Raw genomic sequence first — 25,123 nt, forward strand, 5'->3', positions numbered from 1 at the left:
CAGCAGTGAACATATGACATTGTATTCTTTGTGATCAGATGATATCTGTTGCTCTCTACTCCTCATTTCTGCCTCTGATATTCAATTGATTAGAGATTGTCAGCTGACATTCTGGTGTGTTATAAATATACATGGGTAAAACAACTTCAAGTCCATTTTAAAATGAATGAAAATGTAAAAAATTTAGTAAGCTTTGGAAATTATTGCTAATAGATGAGGACTTGTTTGGAAATCAACTACATAGGACATGTATACTAGAGAAATAGATATTTTTAGAAGGGAACAGCTAACCTATGCTAACGTATTTAAAAGACATAGGTTTAATGCAAATTATCCATGTAGATAATTTGAATTGGAGTCCATCTTTGTAGAGTGCCCATTTGTCAAGGGAACCTGCTTTCTATGGTTTAGCAAATATAATGATGTGTCAATGGGAAGTAAAGAGCTGCTGAAGTGTGTCTTGTGCTTGAGTGGCAGGAGGAAGTAGAAAAGGAATAAAAACTGTAATGATATTTGCTTATTTTTGCTTCTTAGTAGAAGAGTGAACTTCTACTACAGTATATTTCACCTGAGGAACTTCAGGAGTAGAGTTGGTTTTCTAAATGTTTATTAAAATGTCTTTGCTGGAGGGAACATCAGGAAGTTTGTAAATATCTGTATTCCTTTTAATTTCTTAGATTTGTTTCTAAATTTGCCTAAATTTACTTCACCTTGGTGGAGATGGAAATGGCATCCCACTCCAGTATTCTTGCCTGGAGAATCCCATGAACAGAGGAGCTGGGGGAATTGCAGTCTATGGGTCGCACAGAGTTGGTCACAACTGAAGTGCACACACATCACCTCGGAGCACTTGCCATGTAGGATGTTTCCTTATACCAGTGTTTTAAAGTAAGGAAGTCTTGTTTGATAATAGCATTTGCTAAAATCTGTTGATTGCTTTCTTTGTGCCAGACCCTGGCTAAACATTTTATAAGCAGTGGCTTAGAGAGTTAACTGATTAGGTCATAGTCATGCATCTGGTAAGTTACTAAACCAGGAATAGGATCCAGGTCACTGGCACCAAAGTTTTGTTTTAATCACTTCTGGAGTTATTCGGAACTGGCACTGAAATCTGAAACAGTCTTGACATTGGATTATAGAGGCAGTTGTCACTGACACACTGCTCTGCCAGAGTCATGCGGAGATTCAGCAGACCTGGGAACTGTTAGGGTAATGGTATACATAGCCTGATTTACTGTTTTTAAAGCATTTAGGACAGTTATAACACTACATACATGTATTTCAAAACAGGAAAAATCCCAATTCAATAATCTAAACTCTCACCTCAAGAAACTAGGAAAAAAAAGAAACCCAAAGCAAGCAGAAGGAAAGACTCGATCAGGAGCAGAAATCAGTGACCAAAAAAGAAAAAAGAAAAACAGTGGAGAAAATCAGACGCCAGAAGTGAGCTCTGGAGAAGGCCATGGCACCCCACTCCAGTACTCTTGCCTGGAAAATCCCATGGACGGAGGAGCCTGGTAGGCTGCAGTCCATGGGGTCGCTAGAGTCGGACACAACTGAGCGACTTCACTTTCACTTTTCACTTTCATGCACTGGAGGAGGAAATGGCGACCCACTCCAGTGTTCTTGCCTGGAGAATCCCAGGGACGGAGGAGCCTGGTGGGCTGCCGTCTATGGGGTCGCACAGAGTCGGACACGACTGAAGCGACTTAGCAGCAGCAGCAGCAGCAGTAGCAGTAGCAGCAGAAGTGAGCTCTTGGAAACAAATCAGTAAACCAACAACACTGTAAATTATACTTTTTAAAAATTTATTATTTTAAATTATTTATTTTAATTGGAGGCTACTTACTTACAATATATGGTGGGTTTTGCCATACATCGACATGAATCAACCCTGGGTGTACATGTGTCCCACCATCCTGAACCCCCCTCCACACCCTCTCCACCCCATCCGTCTGGATTGTCCCAGAGCACCGGATTTGGGTGCCCTGCACCATGCATTGAATTTGTACTGGTAATCTGTTTTACATATGGTAATATACATGTTTCAATACCATTCTCTCTTATCGTGCCACCTTTGCCTTCTCCTGCATAGTCCAAAAGTCTGTTCTTTACATCTGTGTCTCTCTTGCTGTCTTCCATATAGGGTCATTGTTACTGTCTTTCTAAATTCCATATATATGCATTAATATACTGTATTGCTGTTTCTCTTTCTGACTTACTTCACTCTGTATAATAGGCTCCAGTTTCATCCACCTCATTAGAACCGACTCAAATGCATTCTTTTTTATAGATGAGTAATATTCCATTATGTATATGTGCCACAACTTCCTTATCCATTTGTCTGCCAATGGACACCTAGGTTGCTTCTGTGTCCTAGCTATTGTAAAGTGCTGCAGTGAACATTGGGGTACATATGTCTCTTTCAATTCTGGTTTCCTTGATGTGTATGCCCAGCAGTGGTATTGCTGGGTTGTATGGCAGTTCTATTTTGTTTTTGTTTTTTTTTTAAGGAATCTCCACACTGTTCTTCACAGTGGCTGTCCTAGTTTGCATTTCCACCAACAGTGTAAGAGTGTTCCCTTTTCTCCACACTCTCTCCAGCATTTATTGTTTGTAGACTCTTTGATGGCAGTCATTCTGATGGGCGTGAAATGGTACCTCATTGTGGTTTTGATTTGCATTACTCTGATGATGAGTGATGTTGAGCATCTTTTCATGTGTTTGTTAGCCATCTGTATGTCTTCTTTGGAGAAATGTCTGTTTAGTTCTTTGGCCCATTTTTTGATTGGGTCATTTATTTTTCTGGTATTGAGCTGCATGAGTTGCTTGTATATTTTGGAGATTAATTCTTTGTCAGTTACTTTGTTTGCTATTATTTTCTCCCACTCTGAAGGCTGCCTTTTCACCTTGCTTGTAGTTTCCTTTGTTGTGCAAACGCTTTTAAGTTTAATTAGGTCCCATTTATTTATTTTTGTTTTTATTTCCATTATTCTGGGAGGTGGATCACAGAGGATCTTGCTGTGATTTATGTCAGAGAGTGTTCTGCCTATGTTTTCCTCTAAGAGTTTTATAGTTTCTGGTCTTACATTTAGATCTTTAATCCATTTTGAGTTTATTTTTGTTATGGTGTTACGAAGTGTTCTAGTTTCATTCTTTTACAGGTGGTTGACCAGTTTTCCCAGCACCACTTGTAAACAGACTATCTCTTCTCCATTGTATATTTTTGCCTCCTTTGTAATTTTTTTAAAAAGCACATTGGAAAAAAACAAAAAGAATTACATATCATAAGCAAGTAGGGCTTATTCCAGAGATGCAAGGCTGGTGCAGTATTTGAAAACCAAAGCATTCCATCATGTGAAATGGATAAAGAGTATTTGGAATGTTTGGGAACTTGTCTTCTTGGCCTTGCATTCCTACGGAGGAGGTAAGCAAGGGGGTAGGAAACCAACACTAGCAGCAGCGAGTGGAAAGAACTGTGCTGTTTCCTGGAGGATGACCTACATGTGTAATCCACTGTGTCGTTCTTTTTGGAAGTAAATACCATTGCTGAAAAAGGCCTTAACAAAAATCATAGTCTTTTTTTTTTTTTTTAACGTGCTGGAATTCTCTCCCCCGCCTTTTAAAAATGGAACATTTGTAAATCTTCCTATGGATGCTCAGCTGGGGAGGCCCTGCTCCAGACTCTATTCCAAGAGCTATCAATCATTTAGAATTTACCTTAAACAATATATTGGTGAGAAAAGACATAAGACACTAATACAAGTACTCGCCTAGTCAGGGGTGAAGAAAGAATAACTTCAGAGCCACCGACGTCCTCAGAACCTACACTTGAGGCCGCTTTTGCTTTTTTGGAACAGTTTCCGGGTTTTGTTTTGTTCTTTTTTTCTCTTGAGAGAATGGGTTAGTTCTGGGGCGGGAGGGGATGGGCCAGGCAGTCACAGAGCCCTGCTCCGGGCAGCACACTCGTCCGGCCACGTCCACCAGGTTGCTCTGCATCGCTCAGCCTCGCAGTGAACGCCTACACTCGCTGCGGAAGGACTCTGTTACAAATTAACGAACGCCCAGGTCTGACCGGATTGGGAAACCGCGGCGATTTTGATGTAGGGTCGCTGCCTTGCACAAGGTGGACTCTGCGCTGGTCACCCGGTCTGGTCCACGCGATCCCGGACGCTCTGACCCCGGGCCACCGCCTTCGGCGCAGACGCGAGTAAACCCCGCCCCCCCGCGCTCTCCTTAACAGTGATTGTGAAGGGCATCTTCTGCAGCCAATCAACACCCGCTCACTGGGCGGGGCCCGCCGGGTTGGTGGAGAGCGTCGGGCGGGGGCGGGGCCCTTGAGCGACAGGAATTCTGGCCAATCATCAGAGGCCGTGCTTCGGCCGCTCCCCTCCTCCGTGCGGGCAGCCCTCCTCAGGAGCGGAGCCGAGCCGGGCAGCGGGGAATGTCCCAGGACGAGTTCGCAGAGACGCCCGCTCTTCTCCGTCCAGCTCTCCTGCTGCCTTTAGGGCCTTAGGCTCGCTGAGTTAAGAAATGGCCGAGGAGTCCAGCAAAGCCGTTAAGTACTACACCCTGGAAGAGATCCAGAAGCACAACAACAGCAAGAGCACCTGGCTGATCCTGCACTACAAAGTGTACGATTTGACCAAATTTTTGGAGGAGGTGAGTTGATGGAGGCAGGATGCCGATCGGGGCTTGCGGGGCTCCCTGCCGAGACTTACCTTGCGGGGCAGGATTGATCTGCGCACGACTCCTCGTGCACACCTGAGTGTGCTCACCCGCGCGGGAGCACCGGGCTCTGCACACTTGGGAGCACTCCCCTCATCCACACGCCTGTGTCTCTGCCTCCCTCTGTGTGCGCGCTGCCTGAGTGCACACCTGGGAGCGGACCCCGAGTTTGTACCCTTGAGTCTGTGCGCCCGCGTGTTTGTCCCCGGAGGCTGCACCTTCGTGTGCGAACACCTGGGGGCGACCGGAGGTGCATAGGTGCTGCGGCCAGGTGAGCCAGTTTGGCAGACCGCGGCACGCCCTCATGGGGCGGGAGCAGATTCCCCGGACCCTGCGCGGGCAGGTGGGAGAGCCGCGCTTCGCACTTAGTGGGGAGCAAAGTCGCACGTGGAATTGAGGGCGCAACCAGGGAGGACTTTTGAAGGTCCTTTTTATCTTGAGTTTGCATAGGCCAGGTCTTCATCTAGGACCAGGGTCGTGCCACTTATTATTCCTGGAGTGGATTCCTAATTGGAGCCGGTGCCACTCCACCATCCACGTCCAGTCACCTGCTGTTCACCTAGAAGGCGCCCAGTGATATTTAAGGTATCCAGTGCTGACTTCAGTGAGGCGCAGTCCTGGACTCCTGCGAGCGGCTGGGGTGGGGGTCGGGGGTGAGGGGCGAGTGGCAGTGAGGAAGGGGGGAGGGACAGACAAGTGAAAAGAGCCAGTGCGACTTCACCCTTAGGCAGCTTTGGGAATTGTAAAGTAGCTGGGTAACTTAGAGGAAAGCAATCCTTAGCCTTGATTCTTTGCATTGATTATACTTTTTTGCAATAAATTCTAAGGGGTTTTTGTTTGCTACTTTGTGTGTGTGTGTGTGAGGGCGGGGTTCAGTCATAAAATTTTTTTTAAACAATTTTTTATTGGAGTATAATTGCTTTACAATGTTGTGTTAGTCTCTGCTGTACAACCAAGTGAATCAGCTATATGTATACATACATCCCCTCCTTCTTTTTTAAATTTATTTTTAATTGAAGGATAATTGCTTTACAGAATTTTGTTGTTTTCTGTCAACATGTAACACTCTCCTTCATTCCCCCAGACAATAAATGGGAATGTTTAGTGATGGGAATTCTTTACATAGTTTGTGAGAAAAATGAAGATAGAGGCCTGATCTGAGCTGGATCACAATTTGTATCAAAAGACATTTGTTTTGCAGAGAATGCTTAATTTTTTTAAAGGTTGAAGTTGTTTATTAGTAACATATTTTACTGTTAAATTGTTACCAGGTGATGTACCAGAAGGTAAAATAGTGTCTTGATGTGGTCAAGAGTGGTTTATAGCAGAGGGTCAGATCTGTCCTATCCCTTCTGCTGAGCGACAGAGCTTATTTGCTATTAGAATTTCTTGAACAATCTTGTATCATAACATCAGGCCTAATTGATGCCAGATGTCTACTTAAAACTGTTCCATCCCCATTCCCAGGGTATGTATAATTGTGGGATTTTAAAATCCAATGTGTACATACTTTATTGGTGTCTATAAAATAGTATTTATCAAGTGAAAAAGTGAAAGTGAAGTCGCTCAGTTGTGTCCGACTCTTTGCGACCCCATGGACCATAGCCCGCCAGGCTCTCCATCTATGGAATTTTCCAGGCAAGAGTACTGGAGTGGGTTGCCATTTCCTTCTCCAGGGAATCTTCCTGACACAGGGATTGAACCCGGGTCTCCCGAACGGCAGGCAGACTCTACCGTCTGAGCCACCAGGATATTTTATTTGATGAAGCATTTGACATTTTTTCTTTTTTGTGGGGTCTGTCGTGTTCATTACTGTCTCGCTCACCAGATGTCAGTATCATCTCCACCCCCTCACCCCCTTCCGCAAGACAACCAAAAATGTCTCCAACTCTTGTCAAATGTTCCCTTGGGGATAACAAAGTCACTCCCAGTCAAGAATCACTGCCCTAAGGTATATCTTGCATGGCTTTTTTTATGGAACATTTCTCAGAAGATAAGAGATTATTAAACTGTACTATAAACCATTTACTCTTATATTTCATTCTTATGAGGCAGAAAAGGAATTGCACAAAGTTTCTAAACAAAACCGGAAGAGATGCAGACCAGCTGTTCAGTGGGTGAATCAGCTGACAGCAGATTCTGTTTCTCACTCAGTTTTTAAGACCCTCTTTAAAAGGAGCTTGGGGAGAACATCTCTCAAGAAAAAAAATGTGATGAATCACATTTATCACTAATATTTGATAACTAATACTTGTAGCTAGGTAACTCAAAACTACTGTTTGTAGTGAGATAAATAAAAACAAATTTTTAGCGTTTCATGTATACCAAACTTTTCTTAATTGCTACTTGGTAAAGTGCTCTTTCAGAGAGTATTACCTACCTATAACGCATTTTAGTCAGTTCTAGTGAGGTGGATGAACCTAGAGCCTGTTATACAGAGCAAAGTAAGTCAGAAAAACAAACACTGTATATTAATGCATATATATATATATGTATATATGGAATCTTGAAAGTGGTATTGGTGAACCTGTTTGCAGGGAAGGAATGGAGACACAGACAGACACCAGACTTGTGGGCACTCGGGAATGGGAAAGAGCGGGACAGGCTGAGAGAGCCGCTTGAAACATGCACATCACCATATGTAAAGTAGATGGCCAGTGGGCATTTGCTCTTTGACACAGGAAGCTCAAACCTGTGCTCTGTGATAACCTAGAGGATGAGGTGGGAGGTGGTAGGGAGGTTCAACAGGGAGGGGACATATGTATACTATGACTGATTCACATCACTGTGTGGCAGAAACCAACACAACATCAAAAAGCAGTTATCCTCCAATTAAAAAAAAAAATTAGCCTACCTTAACTTGAGTTTGGAATACCACTACCCTCTGGTACTAACACTGTTCCTTTTGATCAGTGGTCCAGAATCTGCTGAGTTCTTATCATGGAGACTGTGGAACCTGAGAGGAAAGAGATACCATTTCTATTCTCAAAAGCTTCCGTTTGAGGAAGCAGGAATAACACAGTAAACAATGCAATGGGCGGGGATTTAAGCACAGAAAGCTGTGCTCCATCAGCCAGAGTCTGGTTCAGTGATGGGGAGTAGACCCAGAGTGGCTGTGTGAGGTGTCAGGCTTGGGCTCTGGTGAGTGGGGCCTAATGTCAGTGGTAACAGATGGGCTCCCAGACCTGGTCTGGGTTAAGGTAAGAACCAGGACAGTGGCTGTGCAGTGGGAGCTCTCAGAAGGGTGAAGGCATGCAGCGAGGAGAGAGGCTCACCAGCCTGCTCGAGCTGGTCATCGGCAGGCCGGCCTTCCCAGAACCTTGGAGGGGCCAGCTGTTCTATTTGCTGTTACCACTGGTTTCCCTTCTGTATCCATCTCTGATTAATGCCGTGTCAGTCTCTGGCTTCCTGCCCCCTAGCACAGCCATCCTAAGATTCCCCGTGACTTCCTGCATCTTAAACACACATCTCATTCAGAGACCTGCAGGGTGCCCTGCTGGTGTTTCACTTCTTCTAGATTCCTCCTGTTCCATCACTTTATTATTCCAGTGCTGTTTAATTCCATCCCTTCTTCTGAAACAAAGAGCCCGGCAGATCTGTTTCTCCCTGCTTGCCCTGCTCCCTTTCTTTGTCATTTAAAACTCCAGAAATTCATCAAAGTTCTGCATGCTAACTAAAGAATATTCTCTGTGTGTGTGTTCAGTTGCTAAGTCTCTCCGTCCAACTCTTTTGTGACCCCATGGACCATAGCCCGCCAGGCTCCTCTGTCCATGGAGTTGTCCAGGCAAGAATACTGGAGTGGGTTGCCATTTCCTCCTCCAGGGGATCTTCTCAATCCAGGGATTAAAACTGTATCTCGCGTCTCCTGCTCTGACAGGCGGATTCTTTACCACTTAGTTCCATCAAAGAATATTTTGCTCTCCCTAATTTACCCAAATATGAAAGAAGTTTGTTTTTTGTTTTTTGCCTTCCTACCGCTAAAGTGGACTTTCAGTCTTTATGGGCTAGATCTCCTTATATATCATAGCTTTATAGGCACGTGTGCATTCCAGTTGAGAAAGTATGTACTGCGATGCGTGGAAGGGAGTCCTAGTCTGTGCCTGTGCTCTCTGTCCCTCATGTGCCTTATTTAATGTAAAACAGCAGGATGACAATGGTACCAATTTCTAAGGGTTAAGATAAGAATTAAAATAATGCTGGCTAAACAAACAGCACGACAGCAAGCGTGTGGTCTGCACAGTGAATGCAAACCCCTGTACCTGCGCAAGTCACGGACGGGCATGGATTCTGTAGCACCATACGTAGCTGAGTGAGAATATGAGATTGTAGGTGAAGGTGTAAATTTGGCACATGACACTGAGTTGAAACAAGAGAGTGTTACGAAAGTTATACCGTCTGGTCAAGAATACCAGTGAAGCTTCTAAGTTGTGCATTGAGCTCCATCTCCAGGAATAATAGTCTTATAAGGCTGTTTTGTTTTCCAGAGAAGAGGAGACACCTGAGAGGGAAGACTGGCTCGCGTTTGCTGGCAATCTGAATAGCAGCAGGTGTTCAGTTACTATCTGACACTGGCTACCACATTGTGAGCCTCATTGCCCACGTATTTTGAAAAAGGTGGTTTGTGTTTTTTCAATTCTGATTTCTAGTTTTTGAATTCATATTTGTGAAGTTGAGTCTTGTCATTTCTGATTGTGTTGTTAGCAAGGTTAATGATTATAGAACTTTGGGGCCAGGGAGAGAAATGATTTGCTTTCCCCTTTCTGCAGCTGAGGCAATAGCATTTATCCAGGTTTTACCAGTACTGTAGGAGAAGAAAGTATGACTTAATAGATTGCAGTAATATTGCTTTCAGTTCAAGTCATTACATGTTTCATTTGTAAAACAAGCATCTTGAAAAATATTAAGAAGCATAATACTTAGTGTCAAGTTGCACCCCTTCCTTTATATGATCAAAATGGAAACATTTCTACAGAATGTTTTCTGGTGAGCTTGGGGCTCTGGTGCTCTGTTTCTGCACCTTAGATGTCCTTTCACAGCTTCTGCCTCACGGAGCTATCGGTCCCCGACTCATTTCTGCTTTTGGAGTCTTAGGCAGTGTACTTTATAGCAGTTTTTGTTTTAGGGACTTACTTTCTGTGATTTTTCCTCGAATATGGCTACCCACTTTGCAGAGGCAAATGGTTCCAGGCCTGGGGGGTCCAGGAACAGAGTGTGGGTGTGGGTGCTTACAACTCAGTGTCTTTAATTTTGAAAAACACAAAAGACCCTACATCTTTACCCTTGGTAGGACTGTCATATTTAGTACTAAAATCCGAAATGCCTTTGCCTTTCTTCAAGGAAGTTTGATAATACTCTGAATCTTATACTATTAAAAAGCTACAGTTGCAACTATGTCTTTGAGTATGAAACAGAAAGGTTATTATTATTCAACATATGTAGTTTAGTAAGTAGAACTCAGAAAATGTGAAATCCTTAGGCGGAAAATAAAAAGGGAGCCCTGGTGGTAAAGGTAGCGTAGGCTTCTTGGTAAACGGGCATCAGAGCCTCAGCTCACATGGTGGTGTGAGCCTGAGGGCAGGGCCTCCTGTATAGTTTCTGCTTGTGTCTGTGGAACTTTCTGGTGCTTTTGAGAAGAGGGCCCAAGAGTGCTTGTGAGGCTACTTTGTTTTGAAACAGTAAAAAGAAAAAAATCAAACATTTAACATTGTTGACTTCTGGTTTTTGTTTATCTTTAAGATGGATAGTTCTGACTAAGGGAGAACAGATTATGCCCGCCAGTTTAGATAAGTCAAAGAATAAATAATGGTCATTTCTACTTAGTACAGATATCTATTAAAAGTCCTCGAAAGCCACAGAAGACAGCCAGTAAGTACCAGTTATTATCATGGAGTCAGAACAGCCCTTGTCGCATTAGACATTCATGGGGATGTATTGTGGGGGGTTGGGGGTGAGGAAAGCCAGATCTAGTCCTAGTATTATTTTTGAGGTGACCTCAGGCAAGGCAGGTGAATACTTTAAATCGTTTTCTTCATTCCTCCGTGGGGAATATCCTGCACCTGCCTATACTTCAGATTTGTGAACACTGGAAGAAGAATGTGTGTGAAAACACTTGGAAAAGTATGTTAATATTTCACTTAAAGTTTTCTTATGAAATAAGTGTCATAATTACTTTTTGTTCTGCGGTAGGACCAATATTTACTTCGTAGGAACACATCTCAGAATCTACAATGATGTGCTCGCTTCAGCAGCACATATACAGAAATTGCAGTGTTAGCCAGTAAATAGAAATGGTTCAAAATACAAATATTCACTAGAAGTATGTCGTTCAGTCACTCAGTCATGTCCGACTCTTAGGGACCCCGTGGACTGCAGCACATCAACCTTCCCTGTTATTCACCATCTCCCAGAGCTTGCTCAAACTCATGTCCATTGAATCAGTGATGCCATCTAAGCATCTCATCCTCTGTCACCCCCTTTTCCTTGTGCCTCAGTCTTTCCCAGCACCAGGGTCTTTTTCAGTGAGTCAGCTCTTCACATCAGGTGGCCAAAGTATTGGAGCAAAGTATTGGCCTGAGGTAACAGCAGACTAGCTCAGGATTTAAGAAGCAGTGGCTCAAAGCCACAGTTTTGAAGTCGGTTTTCTTGGAAACATTTGCTTCCCTGTGTTTATTTGAGAGCTGCTTGTGTCTTGCACAGAGTCGTGAGCTGGGACCAGGAGGGTGAGTTGGAGAGGTGGGGCTCAGTCTGTGCTGGGCAGGGAGCAGGTGGCCTGTGCTGATGCTGGGAGGATCTGGAAGCTGCGTGGTTCAGGGAGTGGGCGGCCTAACTGCCTAAGGTGTCAGGCGTCCCCGTGCCTGGCGTGCAGGCCAGCAACCGGCGGCCCTTCTGTGGTGAAGGCCCTGGCCTGTCCAGCGTCTACCTGCTTCTTTGAGAGCCTGCTCTTGCTAACCATGGGCAGGCTGTTGACTGAGCTTCATGCAACTCTGTCACAAACTGGCCAGGACACCAAACAGATCCAGCCTGCTCTCAGAAAGCGTTAAGTCATGCTAGTCACACGCCTTCCCCTGGTGGAAGTCCTCAGTGGGTTAACAGTGACGGAGTGGACACTTTGCGAACGTTGGCTGACCCTCAGTGTGTGCTTGATAGAACTCTAAATGCTCTTTGTGTGTACACCCCTCCTTCACACTGATACTTTTACTCCTCGAAACCATCTTTTCAGGTTGGTGGTGGCGGTGGTCGTGGCATTCACCTTTTTAAAGCAGGTTGGTGGTGGTGGTGGTCGTGGTATTCACCTTTTTAAAGGATAGAAAAAGGTGGCTTGGAATGTTCAGTAACCTGCTCAAGACATTCCACCAGTGACGATCCAGCCAGGGTTTAAATCTGGGACTAGGACTCAGGGATTTTGCTAATTCTGTGATTAGGGTGTGAGGACTAAGGTAACTAGTACAGCTTTAAAGGAAAAGAGCCATCCAGGTGGTACACAGTCGCTGTTATTTGCTTGAGATTTCCTCCGCAGCAACCGCCATCCCGGCGTTCTCCGTAGGAAGCAGGGAGAAAGTGAAGGAAAGTCGTGAAAGAATAAAAAGAAAACCTTTGTAAGGCAAAAGGCAAAAGTGTGCTTTTCTCTCCACCCCTGCTGTCATTTTACAGTGTCGCCTTCTAGAAGGTGGCGAAACCAGCCGTTCCAGGTTTCCTCAGGGGAGTTTTTTAGTAGATTCTGGGGGAGTCTTCAAGGATGACTCCTCGTGTTAGGATTTGTTCCTCACACAGATGACTTCAGGATGATCTTAAGAAGCCGTATAATTTCAGTCAGGAAGGAGATTGCTGGGCTCGGGTGCAGAGGGTTATTGTTGTTCTCTGGACGCCCTCTTAAATAACTGGCCTGGAAGGGCTTGTCCTGCATGGAAATCGGATGCGGCTTCTGCTCTGATAAAGCCCTTCTGTGGGTTCAGTGGACACCCTGCCCGCCCCTCCCACCCGCTTGCTGATCCTCTGTGCTCTGGGTGGCACCGTGTTTCCTTGACTGCCAGCGCCTCCCCCACACACACGTGGCTCCTGGGCGCCTCGGGCAGGCCTCTCCCTCCTTCCTTCATGCCATTTCCTGTCTTCATCCTCCTTTCTTATGACTCTAGTTCTTAGACTGTCTTCCCCTTCAGAGCACGTGTCCTGCAACCCTCGTGGCTCAGTCAGTAAAGAATCTGCCTGCAATGCGGGAGACCCAGTTTCAATCCCTGGGTCAGGAAGATCCCCTGGAGAAGGGACTGGCCGCCTACTCCAGTATTCTTGCCTGCAGAATTCCGTGGACAGAGGAGCCTGGCGAGCTACAGTCCGTACGGTCACAAAGAGTCAGACATGACTGGGTGACTAACATTTTCACACTTTCACTTTCATCACATTGGTTGTTGCTTTATGAGTTTTCAGTTCAGATAATTATTAGGTTGTTATTATATGAAAGGATATAATTTCTGGAAGGACGTAAAGAGCTTCATTTTCTGGAAACAGACTGTCGTTTCTCTTCCCAGTGCATGTAGAATAAGGTGCCGCCCCTCTCCTGGTGCAGGAACCTCAGCTGTTGCATTACCACCACCTCGCCCTCCATGCCTTTCTGTGTCCCTAACAAGCGGGGCTTGTTTCTGCCCAGAGACTTCGTGCGGCTTCCCTCTGCCTGGTGCGCCCTCCTTCATCACACACTGCAGGTCACCGCCCAGTGTCTCTTCCTGACACAGGGATTTCCTGCCTCAGCCTGCAGTGTCAGAGAGTCCCGGGCTCTGTGTTTTCCACTTTGGCTCTGCTGACTCAGCCAGGGTCACGACTTCAGCTGTGCTGACAGCTCCTGGATTTCTACCTCTAGGTTACAGAGACCTCCCTCCCTCCTACACTCTGGATTCTTGCATCCGAAACCCCCTTCATGTCTGCTCTCGGATCTCTGACACGCTTCTCAGACCCAGCGTGTTAAAGACCGAGCTGACCTTTCCTCTCACGGTGTGCTCCACTGGCACCTTCCCCATCTCAGTGATGACAGGCCCATCTGTTTGCGTCCTGTCTGATCCTTTTGTCTCTCTCACACCCGCACTTTCCCCAGAACATTCTGTGTGCTCAGCTTTTACAATGAAGTCAGATCTGACTGGTCTGTCTTCTCCCCTGTGCTGTCTCCCGGCTCTGAGCACCATCACCTCCCGCTTGGCGGCCTTCGCCCCTGACTTTTACTGTCTTATAGTCGAGTGCTATTTAAAGACGTCAGATCATGTCCCTTTCCTGTTTAAACATCTTCAGGGGCTAATTACACCACTCAGTTTACAACTTTGGATATAGCTGCAATAATCAAAAAAGTGTGGTGCTGGTCAGAGAGACATGTACACAGATCAGTGGAACAGAGTAGAGAAACCAGAAATAGATGCACACGGATGCTTTTGACTTTTGACGGAAATGCAAAAGCAATCTGATGCAGGAAGGACAGCCTTTTTAACAAATGGTGCTGGAACAATTGGACATCAGTAGTCAAGAATATAAATCTTGACCCAAACATCACACTTTGTACAAAAATTAACCCCAGGTAGATCATAGATCTAAGTATAAAATTTTTAAAACTTTCAAGAGACTTACGATTAGGCAAAGAGTTCTTAGACATAACAGGGAAAGCATGATTCATAAAAGAAAAAGTGGATAAATTTGACTTCATAAAAATGAAAAACTTCTGTTCTTTAAAAGACGCTGTTAAGAGAATGAAATGACAGAGGCATTGACCAGGAGAAATCTTTTTCTAATCTCATATCTGACAGAAGATATATTTAGAATATATAAAGAATTTTCTAACCTCAACAATAAGGAAACAAATAATCCAAATAGAAGAATGGCGAAAAAGACTTGAACAGACATTTCCTCCAAGAAGACATATGAATGGCAAATGTCAACGTGAAAAGATGTCCAACATCACTAGCTGTTGCTGCTGCTGCTGCTAAGTCGCTTCAGTCATGTCCGACTCTGCGACCCCAGAGACAGCTGCCCACAAGGCTCTGCCGTCCCTGGGATTCTCCAGGCAAGAACACTGGAGTGGGTTGCCATTTCCTTCTCCAGTGCGTGAAAGTGAAGTCGCTCCGTCATGTCCAACTCTTAGCGACCCCATGGACTGCAGCCTACCAGGCTCCTCTGTCCATGGGATTTTCCAGGCAAGAGTACTGGAGTGGAGTGCCATTGCCTTCTCCGTCAGTGGCTGTTAGGGAAATGCAAATTAAAACCACAGCTACTACAACATACCTGTTAGATTGGCTACAGTAAACAAAAAAAAACTCCAGGTAACCCGGATGCCGGTGAGGACGTGGAAATCCTAAACTGGTCTTGCATTGCTAGTGAGAATACAGAGTGATACAGACACATTGGAATCAGTGTACACATTTTAAAATCTATGCTAAATGTAGACTTACTATGTGACCCAGCAGTAGGCCTCCTTGACAGTAGTCCTAGAGAAAGGAAAACTTACATCCACATAAAAGCCTATATGCAGATCCCAGCAACTAGAACAATGCTGGCACAGAAAGAGGAGTTGACACTGATTAATTGAATGAATAATTAAAAGTCGATAAGTATAAACAATGTCAGACAATAGATACAGAATGGCTGTTGGGCTGGCAGCTTTACTTGTAAAGCCCCAAACTGGAAACAGCTCACATGTTCCTCATTGGGTTCCTGATTAGACTGGTAGATTGTGGAGGGAATACCCCAACTGGAAATAGCTCACATGTTCCTTGGTGGGTTCCTGGTTAGACTGGTTGATGCATGGAGGGAATACCACTCAGCAATAAAAAGGGAACAAAGCAACCAGTGGCTCAGTGCTATAGAATCCACCTGCTGCTGCAGGAGACACAAGGGATGCGGGTTCGATCCCTGGGTTGGGAGGGTCCCCTGGAGAAGGAAATGGCAACCCGCTCCAGGATTCTTGCCTGGGAAATCCCATGCACAGAGGAGCCTGGTGGGCTGCAGTTCATGGAGTTGCGAAGAGTCAGACACGACTGAGTGAATACACCACCACCACCAAGGCATCTCCAAGGCCCTGCGTCACTTGGCACCCAGTTGCACCTGTTTCTGTCTCTGGTGTCTCCTCTGGCTGCCGGCACATCCTGCATCACACATGCTGATGCCCTTGCTCTTCTGTGAACTTGTCAGGACCCCTCCCCCCATATGGAAAGTTATCCCCCAGATCCCAGCAGGCTTCCTCCTTCACCTGCTCTGAGAGGCCTCTCCTGACCTCTGTTTCCCACTGGCCATCTCCCCAGCCCCCTGCGTTCCTGACCCCACCACCTTGCTCTGGTTTCTCTTTTTCCCTATCACCTTCTAACATGTTGTATAATTTACCTATCATGTTTGTGGCTTATCTGTCGCCCTCCTCTGGAATGTATACTTGTGAGTACAGGAGTTTCTTTCTGCTTTATTCCCTGGTTATATCCTAGCAACCGGAACAATGCTGGCACAATAAATATTTATTGAATGAATAAGTAGAAGTTTATAAGTGTAAAATATTAGAAAATCAATGTGGAATGGCTGTTGTTCTAGCTTGGATAATTTCCTGACAGCTTGTTTTATTTCTCTCTTACCTCTAGTTGCCTGCTGTAGCCATTAAAAAAAAATTTTTTTTATGCTAGCTGTAAAAGGAAAGACCAGCCTGAGGATCTGGTGTTGAGGAGGACTGGTTCCGCCCTCAGGCCCCCTCTCTGTCCGCCTTGGGTCTCAGCCGTCGCCTGTCCTGTCCTCTCATCTTCTGGCCGTTCCAAGTCCAGGTGGATCCCAGAGGAAACAGAGGAACAGCCCCTTCTAGATCGTGACCCATCTGCCGCTGGGCTCTCAGCCTCAGTGGCTTTGCTTGTTCTTACGGGGAACGCTGGGTTGAGTCAGCTCACGCGGCATGTGGTGTGTGTTCCAGCCCCTCTCCATGTCTCAGTGTCCCCTGCTCTTGTCTCTCAGAGGCAGATGTGCCCTGCCCCATCCTCTAGTCCAAGATCATGACCTCTCCATCAGGGACTTAACGTTCCCTTCAGGGGCCAAAGGAGTTGCTGTGTCTCCAGTGAACTCACTTATATTTCCTACTGAGACATGTTTAGTGATGGTAGAATTAAAAATATCGGTCCAGGCACACTGACCGATGTCAAGTTATGCCAAGTTACCTCTGATTCATGGTAAATTTGGAGCCACACATTTCCTGTCTCAATGCTAAAAGTAACCATGAATGATTTTGCTTTCTTTTCATTTTTTCGAGGAGAGAAACTAATAGCATTATATTTGCAGCTCACAGCTGCATTGCTTATCTCTCCTCATCCTGCTGACCTTTAAGAATTGTTTCAGGCAGAAAGTGTTCTTTGTCCTTACGATATGTTGTTTCTGTGAACTCTTGTCATTGGTTCTGTGGCTCAGTAGGATCAAGTCAGTTAATTATTCCGCGGAAATCTCTTGAAAGGCAGGATGGAAAGAAGGGGTCTTTTGGGGTTTGGGGTTTGTTACTGGACTTGAGTTTGCAGGGTCTGGGTCCTGTGTGAGGTCTGTGCGAGGCTCTTTCTGGCAGCATTGACTGGTGTGGTGAATGCCTGTTACACGCCAGGCATTCTGCTGGTTATGTGATTTAATCTCTGAAGTTTAAGTGGGAGAGGCATTTTGCGATGGAGAAAAGGCAGCTCAGGAAGAGCTGGTACTTTCCTGGGTCGCTCTACCAAGACTTGGCAGGGCTGGACCTTGAATCCGGCTTCCTCTGCTTCCAGCCCAGGCGTCCTTCCATAGCATATACTGCCTGCCTGGGCTTAGGGGCTGAGACAGCTGAAGACCAAACCACAGCCACAGTGCCGGGGCTTGTGGACGAACAGGGGACCGCGGGAGGGTCTGACTTAACGTTTTGACGAGGGACTTGGCAGTGTTACTTATAAAGTGATTGGGAGGTGACGTGCTTGAGTTCCTTTCTAATTGCCTGCACCCCGCCCCCCCCCCAATCCAATAACAAAAACAAATGAGAAGGTTGTCACACAGGGTGTCTTTATTCAGAATCCAGTTACTTACAGTACCTGCAGTTCCTCCAAGTGCTGCTGTGTCTCTCTCTGGGCCTTTGTGTTCTCCGTTTTCTTTGCATGGACCATTCCCCACCCATTTCCCCTCGCACCAGAGAACCTTCCACTCCAGAGTGCAGAAGCCCCCCGCTTCTCGCCTCAGGTCTAGGAGCGCTCAGCCCTCCCTCCCTGTGTCCTGGCTCGGCACCTGGCGCTTACAGTGTTTAGCTCTCCCTGTCTGCACATCACTGCGGTGTGACTCCTTGAGGGGAGGGGCCGTGACTTACCCGCCTTGGAAAGGACGGAGCCTGGCATGGCGCTTGGCAGATATTTGAGTGAGCAGGCACGTCTCATAAGCCAGCCGGGTGAATGCAAAGATGGGTTTGTATTACATTTCATCTCTCATCTTCAGAGTGAAATGAGGAGAATTACTCCTTGGAAGAAAAGCTATGACCAGCCTAGACAGCATATTAAAAAGCAGAGACATTATTTTGCTAACAAAGGTCTGTCTAGTCAAGGCTATGGTTTTTCCAGTAGTCATGTATGGATGTGACAGTTGGACCATAAAGAAAGCTGAGCACTGAAGAATTGAAGCTTTTGAACTGTGGTGTTGGAGAAGACTTTTGAGAGTCCTTTGGACAGCAAGGAGATCCAACCAGTCCATCCTAAAGGAGATCAGTCCTGAATATTCATTGGAAGGACTGATGCTGAAGCGGAAACTCCAATACTTTGGCCACCTAATGTGAAGAGCTGACTCATTTGAAAAGCCCCTGATGCTGGGAAAGATTGAGGGCCGGAGGAGAAGGGGACGACAGAGGATGAGATGGTTGGATGGTATCACCGACTTGATGGACATGGGTTTGAGGCTTGGCGTGCTGCAGTTCATGGGGTTGCAAAGAGTCAGACATGACTGAGTGACTGAACTGAACTGACTGAATTCAAATGATGCCTGTGAGCCTCTGGCCTGGGGCTTTGCAGTGAGAAGCTGCACAGGCCTCAGTCCCCAGGGAGCAGAGCCGCACAGAGGTCTGAGGGTCCCACCGGCTTGAAGGCCATCACCCTCTGCCCTCTCAGAAAAACATCTAGAAATGATAGGGAACATTCAGCTATCTTGTTATTTTTTTTCTAAATCCTATATAAATTGATTGCACTCCAAATGATTGTTTTCATTTTTGGCTTAACTATTGAAGATAACGGACAATCTCTTTAAATAATTTTTTTTTTTTTTTTGCCTAGTCATTGTTTATAGATGGTCTGTTTGTGCCATCTTTTCTGGCAGTGTTAAGTGTTTGGATTGAAAGGTCTTGTTTAAAACTCCAGAACTGGTGGACTTTGGATCCACATAACATTACATTTACATGGAAAGGGTTTTGCTGCTGTTGTGTTTGTTTGTTCTCAGATAAGCGAGTCCTCAAAGGCAATGACTTTGACCCAACTGGTACTGCAGTGTGAGTCTACATACCTTGTGGGTTTTTTTTTTACTGGGAAAACCTCATAGCCAGATGGAGCCCTGAGATAGAAGCAGGTCTGTCTTTGTAGGCTTCCTTAGTTGGTGAGGCCGAGGAAGGTGGGTTCCCTGATGGCTCAGTGGGTAAAGAACCCACCTGCCAATGCAGGAGACATAGGAGATATGGGTTCAATGCCTGGGTAAGGAAGGAAGGAAATGGTTACCCACTCCAGTATTCTTGCCTGGGAAATCCCATGGAGAGAGGAGCCTGATAGGCTACAGTGTGCTACAGCCTGTGGGCAAAGCACACACGACTGATCACATACTTGGAATAAGCCATGGAGTTCCGCAGCTTTAACCAGGCCACGTGTCTTCTTGGTGAGATTCTTGGAACTTTGGTTGTGAATGAAGCTGGTTGTGTAGTTTCTGTCAGTGTGGAGGTAACCCTGATAGCCTTGCTATCTCTCCTAAGAGAAGTAGTCCCACGAACACTTGAGCTCCACCTGCACTGAGCACTTTTTTCAGATCAAAACAAATTCTTACCAGTGGGAGTATTTGGAAAGAGGTAGGGTGCATGGGATCATGGCTGGTCTGGCTTTGTAAGTGAAGGGTGACATGCTGGTCATCTGGTTTAAGTGTGTGGGTTTTTCACAGCGGGTAATCAGTGGTGTTTACCTGGAAACACTGGAGTGGCACTGTTAATTAAAGGTGAAGTGAGACTCTAAAGTAGCGCGACATTGCAAATCAACTATATTTCAATTAAAAAAAAAATGAAGTGAGAATCTGAGCTTGTTTCTGTTCTGTTCAGTTCAGTCGCTCAGTCGTGTCCGACTCTTTGCGACCCCATGAATCGCAGCACGCCAGGCCTCCCTGTCCATCACCAACTCCCGGAGTTCACTCAGACTCACATCCATCGAGTCAGTGATGCCATCCAGCCATCTCATCCTCTGTCGTCCCCTTCTCCTCCTGCCCCCAATCCCTCCCAGCATCAGAGTCTTTTCCAATGAGTCAACTCTTCAAATCAGGTGGCCAAAGTACTGGAGTTTCAGCTTTAGCATCATTCCTTCCAAAGAAATCCCAGGGCTGATCTCCTTCAGAATGGACTGGTTGGATCTCCTTGCAGTCCAAGGGACTCTCAAGAGTCTTCTCCAACACCACAGTTCAAAAGCATCAATTCTTTGGCGCTCAGCTTTCTTCACAGTCCAACTCTCACATCCATACATGACCACTGGAAAAAACCATAGCCTTGACTAGACAGACCTTTGTTGGCAAAGTAATGTCTCTGCTTTTGAATATGCTATCTAGGTTGGTCATAACTTTCCTTCCAAGGAGTAAGCGTCTTTTAATTTCATGGCTGCAGTCACCATCTGCAGTGATTTTGGAGCCCCAAAAAATAAAGTCTGACACTGTTTCCACTGTTTCCCCATCTATTTGCCATGAAGTGATGGGACCAGATGCCATGATCTTAGTTTTCTGAATGTTGAGCTTTAAGCCAACTTTTTCACTCTCCACTTTCACTTTCATCAGGAGGCTTTTTAGTTCCTCTTCACTTTCTGCCATAAGGGTGGTGTCATCTGCATATATGAGGTTATTGATATTTCTCCCGGCAATCTTGACTCCAGCTTGTGTTTCTTCCAGTCCAGCGTTTCTCATGATGTACTCTGCATATAAGTTAAATAAGCAGGGTGATAATATACAGCCTTGACGTGCAAAAGACTATAAATAAGGCTTAATTCATCATGGATATTTGGAGCCCAGTGAAGAAAAGTTTACCAAGTTCATAGTATTTTCTTCCTTTTTGAGTTCATTCTTTAGAAATCAAGGGATGCCCCTTTTAGATCATTGAGTACTGTACAGACTCTGCCAGGTGACCAGGTAACGGGGAAGGGTGCCCTTTGCTTTCTGTTGGCCATCACGTGTCACATTAACATGTTGAGGGTTCCCTTGTCACCTGTCCTCCAACTGGAATGAGCTGTCGTTTCCTTGGTATTCATTTAACACTTTTTGTTTTCTGCCTTATTTGCATTCCTCTCATTTTTGTACATCTGGCAAACCCTTGACTTTGATACATCCTCAAATCCAAAAGTACAGTTACAACTATGTTATTAGGTAAAGTGTAACCGAAAAGCCTAAGAGACCACTTCCGACCTTTAGTGATTATAAATTGAAGGCTAAAGCCATAAAACATTTGTTAAATGAATACAAACCACAGTTCTGTATGAGATGACAGTTTTTATTGCACTGTCATCATACAGATAAGAGCTTCCTACTCTGACCCTGTTATGCCCAAGGTTGGTACAGTGGTCAAACAGGTCATTCTGGATCCTGAAACCTGCCACAGGGAAGAAGAGTGGTTTGGTCCGTGATCATCTTCAGTTTTGCAGTGGCCTCTCCTTGAATGAGTCTGTTGACAGAAGCTTTTTCTTGCAAGACAGTTTGGTTTGTGTTGAGCTCCTCCTCTGTCCAGCGACCCTTCACTATAGGCCTCCCCACCTTGAAACCAGGTGCTGACATGGCTGTGGGCGCCCCTCATGCCATCGCTTCTTCTATCATCACCATGCAGAGGAGCACCCTTCTTGATGTACAGAGCTCATCATTCCTCTCTCTGTCTCTCATACACACACACGCACGATGAATAAGTGCTCATGTCTTTCACTGCAAATGAAATCCCTTTCAGTTTCCACCTAGGCTGTCCCTGTCTCTTGAAAAATATTTGCATTGTCCGCAGCTACACTTTCTGATATGATAGCTAATAGACAAAAAGTGGCTACTTAAGTCTGCACTTAGTCACTCAGTCATGTCCAACTCTTTGTGACCCCATGAGCTGTAGCCCACCAGGCACCTCTGTCCATGGGATTCTCCCGGCAAGAATACTGGAGTGGGTTGCCATGCCCCCCTTCAGGGGCTCTTCCTAACCCAGGGATCGAACCCTGGTCTCCCACATTGCAGGCAGATTCTTTACTGGCTGAGGTATGAGGGAAGTTCCAAGAGAAGCCCAACTTAAGTTTAAATGAATTAAATACAATTTATGTTGTTTCTCAGCTCTATTTCAACGGTTCAGTAGCCACTTGTGAGTAGTGGCTGCCGTATGGACAGTGTAGACCTAGAGTGTCTCCATCGCGGACAGCACAGACTGGAGTGCCCGCTGGAGCAGCCTTCGTGAACAGCTGCACTTTTGTGGGCTTGTGTCCATACAGCTATGACATCGGTGGGGTTGTTGACCTTGTAACTCCCAGCCACTTCTGAATTCACATCTGCTTGGAAACCGAATTTCTAATGTATGCCAACGAAACCACGCTCTGTTATGTTGTTTATTCGCTCAGTCGTGTCTCATTCTTTGCGACCCCATGGACTGAAGCTCGCCAGGCTGCTCTGTCCATGGGATTTTCCAGGCAAGAATACTGGAGTAGGTAGCAGTTCCCTTCTCCAGAGGATCTTCCCGGCCCAGGGATTGAACCCAGGTCTCCTGCACTGCAGACAGATTCTTTACCACTGAGCCACCAGGGAAGCCCTGCTCTACTATACTTCTTGATTTTTTCTTCACCAAATGTGACTTTAAAAAGCCATCTGTCACTCACACGAAAACGGAGCTTTCATCACAGTTGTAAGAAAAGACGCGGCATCAGAAGTTGGTTGAGAATTAGCACGCTGCTCTGTGACGTGAACGAGGGGAGCTGGGGAAACACTGGCGGCAGCAGGGTGCCCGTTCACTCCCGCCTCTCAGGGAAAGTGGTTAGACTCCTGCTTCAGCAGTGATGCTTGCTACTGTGTGCGTAGGCCCCGTCGGGTTGCTTGGGTCACTCAGGAATAGTCAAAACTCTGAGGCTTTATCAGTGAAGGCCGAGGTCTTTCCTATGTTTTCTCCTTCAGCCTCAAATTCATTGTATGCTTTTTCAGAGTCCAATCATGTCGATTTTTCGTGCACTTTTGGGTGTCGCACACAATGCTTTGCACATGGTAGTCATAAATATTTTGATTGAACGGACGAACCTATTGGCAGGGCAAGAATAGAGACACAAAGAGAGCAGACCTGTGGACACAGCGGGGGAAGGAGAGGGTCATGTGAGACACATGTGGCCGTGTGTGAACTAGACAGCTGGTGGGAAGCTGCCGTGTAACACGGGGGCTCAGCCACTGCTCTGGGATGATCTGGAGGGGTGGGATGGGACGGGGCGTGGACCGGAGCTTCGAGAGGGAGGGGACGACGTTGTTGTATGGCAGAGACCAGCACAGCATTGTAAAGCAATTATCCTCCAAATAAAAATTTTAAAAGTGAATTAAACAGCAAGTGAATATGAAATTATATGTTTTCTGAATGGTATGAACTATTGTATAGTTCAGAAAAAGGAAAGCTGTGTGAATGAGAATAGCTGCAATGGGAAAGTTGTGGTCACTTAACCAGTTGTATATACTAGTTCTAAGACCAGTGTGTAATCAGCTGTGCATATGCTTTCCTTCAAAATTACAAGTATTTCTGTGTATCTGCCAGGTGTCAGGCACTGAACTAGGTATGGGCAACAGTGATGAGTGAGCCAGACAAAAGCCTCCATCCTCCTGGATCCTGCAAGTGATTGATAAAATAGAGCATGAGGATTACGAAGTGCTGTGCAGGAAAATGCAGCCGGGGCTGGGGCCACGGTGTGGGGGGCACAGGGAGGCTGGGGGCACAGTGTCGGGGGACAGGGAGGGGCTGGGGCCACGGTGTGGGGACAGGGAGGGGCTGGGGCCACCGTGTAGGGACAGGGACGGGCTGGGGGCATGGTGTGGGGGGGACAGGGAAGGGCTGGGGGCCACAGTGTGGGGACAGGGAGGGGCTGGGGCCATGGTGTGGGGGGGACAGGGTGGGCCTGGGGCCACATGTAGAGAGGACAGGGAGGGGCTGGGGCCACCATGTGGGGACAGGGAGGAGCTGGGGCCACGTGTGGGGGGACAGGGAGGGGCTGGGGGCACAGTGTCAGGGGACAGGGAGGGGCTGGGGCCACCATGTGGGGACAGGGACAGGCTGGGGGCATGGTGTGGGGGGCCCAGGGAAGGGCTGGGGGCCACGGTGTGGGGACAGGGAGGGCCTGTGGCCACGGTGTGGGGGGACAGGGAGGGGCTGGGGGCGTGGTGTGGGGACAGGGAGGGGCTGGGGCCATGGTGTGGGGGGGCAGGGAGGGGCTGGGGCCATGGTGTTGGGGGGACAGGGTGGACTTCCTGGACGGGCAGCTTGGTGAAGGTCTGTGGAAGGCTGACGTGAGCAGAGATAAAGGAATCTCGTCAAGGTCTGGGAGACGAGCATTCCACAGGAGGCGGCTTTGAGTTTCTGAGACGGGGAACCGTCTTAGCAAGTCTGAGAGCCGGTCCTCAGGCCGTGTGGCTAGGACTCAGGTGCGTCCCTTGGAGGCTGTGGGAAGACGTGGCTGAGTGCAGTGGTGGCGGTGTCATCCTCAGGTTGTCACTAAGGTGTCTGTGTGGCTTTTCTACTTTACCCGTTACCTCTCCCGCTTCTACTCTGACCAGCTCCCCTGCACTTAGCTAACATCTGAGCATCCTCATGGCGTGAGGGTGTCAGGAGAGTGGACTGTGGGAAGAATCAAGACGCAGCAGCAGACCAGGCAGAGGACAGCTGTGGTCGTCTGTTCAGGAGGTGCTGGTGCTTTGGTCTGAGATGGTAGCGGTGGAAGTAGGGAGGGGAGGTTAGATTCTCAGTATGCTTTGAAGGTAGCCAACTGAATTTGCTGACGACGGGAATGAGAAGGAAAGAGGAATGAAGTTTGATTTCTAGTTTTTGGCTGCAGCAATCAAATAGAAGGACTTCCCAAGTGGCTTAATGATAAAGAACCCGCCTGCCAATGCAGGAGACCTGGGTTTGATCCCTGAGTCAGGAAGATCCCCTGGAGGAGGAAATGGCAACCCACTCCAATATTCTCACCTGGGAAATCCC

General features: G+C 46.6%; 1 protein-coding gene across 1 annotated transcript in view; it reads left to right on the forward strand.

Moving 5' to 3' along the window:
* Positions 1–4,408: 4,408 nt before the first annotated feature.
* The window catches only part of CYB5A (cytochrome b5 type A), a 33,660-nt gene continuing 12,945 nt past the window's right edge, over positions 4,409–25,123 (forward strand). Inside the window, exon 1 of the mRNA XM_005904308.3 lies at positions 4,409–4,662. Coding sequence (XP_005904370.1) covers positions 4,534–4,662 — 129 coding nt within the window. The 5' untranslated portion in view covers positions 4,409–4,533. The remainder of the gene's footprint in view (positions 4,663–25,123) is intronic.

Source organism: Bos mutus, chromosome 24 (assembly GCF_027580195.1).
Source record: "Bos mutus isolate GX-2022 chromosome 24, NWIPB_WYAK_1.1, whole genome shotgun sequence".
Classification (NCBI taxonomy): Eukaryota; Metazoa; Chordata; class Mammalia; order Artiodactyla; family Bovidae; genus Bos; species Bos mutus.